Consider the following 6,558-nt stretch of genomic DNA (forward strand, 5'->3'; position numbering starts at 1 on the left):
ATTGGATAGACTTGACGCTTTGGACCAGGGTGGTTCAGAGATCGAGGATCTGGATACTGAGGGGTCTGGTTCAGCCTCCCAAGGGGAAAGTTTGTGGGTTCAGGCCTTAACGGACATGGTCCATGAGGCATTTAAGTTACCCATACCAGAACCTCAAGTATCGGCTGTTTCAGCTTTAGGCTCATTAAGAACGCCTCAAAGCAACGCAGTTTTCCCGATCCATCCTCTACTCGAAGAGGTCATGTTTCAGGATTGGATTAAGCCAGATAGAGTCTTTTTACCACCTAAAAAATTCTCTGTTTTATATCCTATGGAGGAGAAATTCTCCAAAAGGTGGGCGCCCCCGGCGGTGGACGCAGCCATCTCCTATGTGAACAAATCTTTAACTTGTCCGGTGGAAAACGTACAGGTGTTTAAGGATCCGGTTGATAAACGCCTGGAAACATTACTGAATGCCTCCTTTACTTCAGCAGGGGCGATAGTTCAGCCCGCTGTGGCTGCTATTGGAATTACCCAAGCATTATCAGATAAGACTAAGCAGATGCTTAAACTTATCCCTGCCCAGCAGGCAGAGGAATTTTCGGATATACCGAGGGCTATACGCTTTACGGTGGATGCTATCAAGGACTCCATCCAGCAGGCATCACGTTTATCCTTATTTCTAATCCATATGAGAAGGCTCTTATGGTTGAAGAGTTGGGAGGCTGAGCCCCCATGCAAAAAACTCCTGGTAGGGTTTCCCTTCCATGGAGGACGACTCTTCGGAGAAGATCTTGATAAATATATTCAGACTATATCAAGCGGCAAAAGCACTCTCTTGCCAGTCAGAAGAAAGCACGAGGGCCCGCGTTTAAGCGCCAGCCCTCCCCGGGACAGGGGCCCTCTAATACCAAACAGTATCGACGGCCTCCTGCAAGATCAGGCTTTAACAATAAGCCACAATGCCAAGCCACTGGGGGCAAGAAGCAGTGGTACCGCAAGCCTGCGAAGCCAGCCCCCAAGTCGGCCTTATGAAGGGGCGCCCCCACCCACGATGGTGGGGGGAAGGCTACGTCTCTGCAGAAGTTTGGGAGGCCAGCATTCCCGACTGCAGGGTACGGTCTTCCGTGGCCACGGGCTACAAACTAGAATTTTCAAAATTCCCCCCTCCTCATTACCAGGAGTCAAGAGTACCAGGCGACCCGGTGAAGGGAGCCGCGTTGATGGCGGCATTGAATCATCTGCTGTGCCAGAAGGTGATAGTAGAAGTACCAGTCCAGGAACAGGGATTGGGGTTCTACTCCAACCTGTTTATCATCCCAAAGCCCAACGGCGATGTCAGGCCAATTTTGGACTTAAAGGGAGTAAATGCGTACCTAAAGGTCCGCTCATTCCGGATGGAAACTATTCGGTCAGCTGTCGCCGTGCTCCAGAAGGACGACTTCATGGCGTCCATAGACATAAAGGATGCTTACCTTCATGTGCCAATTTTTCAGCCACATCAGGTATTTCTACGCTTCTCGGTGGCTCAGCGTCATTTCCAATTTGTGGCGCTCCCCTTCGGGTTGGCTACGGGCCCCCCGGGTATTCACGAAGGTCCTAGCCCCAATCCTAGCCAATCTAAGGACCCAAGGGGTCACGGTCCTGGGTTACCTGGACGACCTCTTGGTCGTAGACCACTCGTCTCCTGGCCTGGAACGAGCAGTCACCCTCACGGTTCAGTACCTCGAGAGGTTCGGCTGGGTCCTAAATCGAGACAAATCAGCATTTCGGCCCACAAGGCAGCTGGAATATCTCGGCATGAGATTGGATACAGAACAACAGAAGGTGTTCCTACCTCTATTAAAGGTCAAGGCCATCAAAGAGCTAATACAAATAGTGCTGAGCAAGAGAAAGCCAACTGTTCGCCTATGTATGCGGCTACTAGGCAAGATGGTGGCCACATTCGAGGCGGTACCGTACGCTCAGAGCCACACTCGCATCCTGCAGGCAGCCATCCTGTCAGCATGGAGCAAGAGGCCTCAGGCCTTGGAGATTCCTTTGCCACTCTCACCAAGAGTCCGGCAAAGTCTATCTTGGTGGTTAAACCCTCAGAATCTCCTGAAGGGAAAGACGTTCAGTCCTGTGACCTGGAAGATAGTAACCACAGACGCCAGCCTGATCGGCTAGGGAACAATTTTGGATGGTTGCACTCGCCAGGGCACTTGGGCAGCGGCAGAGAAGCAGTTGCCCATCAATATCTTGGAGCTCAGAGCTGCTCGACTAGCCCTCAGGGCTTGGACGTCCAAACTGCAGGGGTTCCCGGTGAGAATACAATCGGACAATGCCACGGCGGTGGCATACATAAATCACCAAGGGGGAACCAAGAGTCAAGCCGCCCAGAGAAAAGTGAGCTTGATTTTCTTGTGGGCAGAAGCCCATGTGCCCTGCATATCGGCAATATTCATTCCAGGAGTGGACAACCTACAGGCGGACTTCTTAAGTCGCCAGACTCTGTTGCCGGGGGAGTGGTCTCTGCATCCACAGGTCTTTCAGACACTCTGCCAGAAATGGGGAGTGCCGGACGTGGATATCATGGCATCGAGACTGAACAAGAAGCTAGACAGGTTCATGTCCCGCACAAGGTATCCCAGGGCCTGCGGAACCGATGCGTTAGTTTGCCCTTGGCATCAGTTCAAACTTCTTTATGCATTTCCCCCGCTCCAGTTACTACCCCGCCTGCTGCGCAGGATCAGGGTGGAGCACATACCAGTCATCCTGGTAGCTTCAGCATGGCCCAGAAGGGCATGGTATTCACTAATCCTGAAGATGGTAGTGGGAGACCCTTGGACTCTTCCTCTACGGCCAGACCTGCTATCGCAAGGTCCGATCCTCCACCCTGCCTTACGGCATCTAAATTTGACGGCCTGGAAGCTGAATCCCTGATTCTCAGGGGTAGAGGTCTGTCTCAGAAGGTAATCTCTACCCTAATCAGAGCCAGGAAACCGGTCTCTAGGGTGATTTATTACAGGGTCTGGAAGGCCTATGTAGGCTGGTGTGAGTCCAAGCGATGGCTTTCTCGCAAGTTTACCATCGATAGAGTATTAAGTTTTCTCCAGCTAGGAGTGGATAAAGGACTGGCATTAAGCACAATCAAGGGACAGATTTCAGCTTTGTCAGTATGGTTTCAGCGGCCGCTGGCCACCCACTCGCTAGTTAAGACCTTCATTCAAGGGGTCTTGCGTATTAATCCTCCAGTTAAATCCCCGCTTTGTCCGTGGGATTTAAATCTTGTTCTGTCAAGTTTACAGAAACAACCTTTTGAGCCGTTGGCTGAAATTCCTTTGGTTTTACTGACAAGGAAGTTAGTATTTTTGGTTGCCATGGTTTCCGCCAGGAGAGTATCGGAACTGGCAGCCTTATCCTGTAAGGAACCATATCTTATTTTACATAAGGACAAGGTCGTTCTCCGCCCTCATCCTTCCTTCCTACCAAAGGTTATATCCAGTTTTCATCTAAACCAGGATTTGGTATTACCATCCTTCTTTCCTAAACCCACTTCCAGAAAGGAAGGGTTGCTGCATACCTTGGATATTGTCAGGGCCATGAAGGCCTATCTTAAAGCTACAGAGAAGATCCGGAAAACAGATGTGTTGTTCATTTTACCGGATGGGCCCAAGAAGGGGCAGGCAGCTGCAAAATCCACCATCTCGAGATGGATTAAACAGTTAATCACTCAGGCCTACGGCTTGAAAGGGTTGCCTCCTCCGTTATCATTAAAGGCTCATTCTACTAGGGCCATGGGTGCCTCCTGGGCAGCACACCACCAGATCTCTATGGCTCAAGTTTGCAAGGCGGCAACCTGGTCTTCTGTCCACACGTTTACAAAATTCTACCAGTTGGACGTAAGAAGGAATACTGATACAGCCTTTGGGCAGGCAGTGCTGCGGGCTGCAGTTTGAGACCCTCGGATTCCGGGGGCTCCCTTTTGAGTTAAATTAAAAAATTATTTTTCTCAACTAAGTTGGATTTATTATGATTTGAGTATATCTCTAAATTAAATCCTTTTGTCTTGGGAAGATGTTCTCCCTCCCCTCATTGTAAGCATTGCTTTGGGACATCCCACATAGTAATGAATATGCCGCTCTGTGTCCCGTGATGTACGAGAAAGAAAAAGGGATTTTTTATACAGCTTACCTGTAAAATCCTTTTCTTGGAGTACATCACGGGACACAGAGCTCCCACCCCTCTTATGGGGACCATTTTGGGAGGCATACTGCTTGCTACAAAACTGAGGTACTCCTCCTATGGGAGGGGGTTATATAGGGAGGGGCACTTCCTGTTTGAGATTGCCAGTGTCCATCACCTGAAGGTACTCCATATAACCCACATAGTAATGAATATGCCGCTCTGTCCCGTGATGTACTCCAAGAAAAGGATTTTACAGGTAAGCTGTATAAAAAATCCCTTTTTTCCCATCACTATTTTTTTTAACCACTTCAGCCCCGGGCCATTTTGCTGGTCAATGACCAGGCCACTTTTTGCGATTCGGCACTGCGTCGCTTTAACTGACAATTGCACGGTCGTTCAAAATCCGATCGGGTCAGAACACGGTGACGTAAAACACGACGATGTGCTGAAAAAAACGAAGTTCAATGCTTCCAAGCATGTGTCGACTTGATTCTGAGCATGCGCGGGTTTAGAACCGATGCTTTTGTGTACTAACCATCTGTTTGGCCCGATCGGTCAGCGGTCCATCGGTTCGATTTTAAAGCAAGTTTTAAAATTTTGGTCCAAAGGACAACAGACCGATGGGCTGTACACACGGTCGGTTTGGACCGATGAAACTGAACTTCGGTCCATTCTCATCGGTTTGGACCGACCGTGTGTACGCGGCCTGACAGGACCGGGAGCTGTGTGTTTACACACACAGCTCCCGGTTTTCGCTCTGTAACTCGCGCACGCGCCCCTAATGGCTAAAATGCGAAATTACGTATACCTACGCGATTTCGCGCAGCCGAGCCGACCTGCAGCGACTGGTCAGCTAGTGGTTAATAAAATAGTGATGTTCGCTTTAACATGGTTGTAAACCTTTACATATACCCAGTAAAGCGACTGACCTCGGGTAATACAGAAATGAAACCAATTCTCCTACATAAGCGCTACCTGTTTGACTGCAGTTTTCTCTTCCCTGCATCGGTTCAAAGTCCAGAGATTATACAACTTGTCTCGTCTTCCAGAAAGCAGGGGGGCGGAAGCCAAAGTTACTCTCTGCAGAGCTTAGTGAGAGCTGATTGGAGGGAAGAAACATATTTCCCTTCACACAGTTCACATGAACAGAGCTGAGGCTGTCAATTACAGGTTGTGTGCTGGAACTCCCTTCCCTGCCCCCTTTTTTCACTTTTGGTGTCAGGAAAACATGTCTGAAGTGACTCCTGCAGATTGCAGAGGCACGAGGCAGCAGACAGAAATTACACTTGGTGCTCTGAATTGAGACAAGTACACACTATAGAGGGATATGCTTTGTTCATATTTCATGTCTGAAGTTTACTGCCACTTTAATGCATACTTTCCTGTCTTTTGAAAATTAAAGTAAATAATAATATTTTCACATTGTTTTCAGGCTAAAACCCATGTGCTTGAAATCGATCAAAGACTGCAGGGTGTCATAAAGACAAGAAATCGTATCAAAGGCCTTCCACTGTCTATTGAAGGACATGTTCACTATTTGATTCAAGAAGCTACTGATGAAAACCTTCTGAGCCAAATGTACCTAGGATGGGCACCTTACATGTGATCACTGCTGGAAGCCTAGCAAACTTACTCATTGGCAGCTTTTACATTCCACCAATTTTTTCTTTGGTCCTCAAGCAGCCCCAAAACCTTGGGTGGTCTGTGCAGATACACACGTGTTGATTTGTCCCTGCCTAAGCCTGATTATTAATGTGATGGGTGTCCTCAGTGAATAATACTGAATATTGAGGGTTGTTGCCTCTTTCTAAATTCCTAAATGAAGCTTTATCACTTAATTTGTTGCAGACCACTATGTAATGTGTGATAGTCCAGGCTGTATTTGTCATTTTATTCTTAAGTAGTTTATTACAATCTCCTAAAGGATAGGAGATAACTTTCAAAGTCCTTATGTTGGACTTTCTCTAAGGAGAAGACCCATGTAAAAAGTTTATAAATGTCCTACATGAGAACCTGCTGTTTTAAGCAGTGATTAGGTATACAATTTTCTGTTCTAATGTTTACCACAAATAGACTAAAAAATATTTTGTTATATTTGTTGTCATTTTCTTATGACTGTACTGTGACAATCTAATTTAAATGGGTTTGTAAGAATAAAGTTATTCTGTTCAGTAGGTAATGTTGGTAATTGTATTTTTCATGCTGCAGAAGTTTTCTTTTATTATTATTATTATTATTATTATTATTTATTTTTATTTTTTTCAGATATCTTGTGGCAAATTTATTATGTTTCACTTAACTTAGACAATCCATTTTGGAATGAATACCCAATCATGTGCAAGGAAAATTAAATACAGGATTTTTTGATTGCGCATGTATGGATGATTGGAGTCAGTGCAGCTTTGTCTT

At 46.8% G+C, this 6,558-nt stretch overlaps 1 protein-coding gene across 1 annotated transcript in view; it reads left to right on the forward strand.

Moving 5' to 3' along the window:
• ATR (ATR serine/threonine kinase) overlaps nt 1-6,328 on the forward strand; it is a 130,990-nt gene extending 124,662 nt beyond the window's left edge. Inside the window, exon 47 of the mRNA XM_040349120.1 lies at nt 5,582-6,328. Within this exon, the coding sequence (XP_040205054.1) occupies nt 5,582-5,755 (174 nt within the window). The 3' untranslated portion in view covers nt 5,756-6,328. The remainder of the gene's footprint in view (nt 1-5,581) is intronic.
• Nucleotides 6,329-6,558: the final 230 nt, after the last annotated feature.

The sequence above is a fragment of the Rana temporaria genome, chromosome 4, assembly GCF_905171775.1.
Source record: "Rana temporaria chromosome 4, aRanTem1.1, whole genome shotgun sequence".
NCBI lineage: Eukaryota > Metazoa > Chordata > Amphibia > Anura > Ranidae > Rana > Rana temporaria.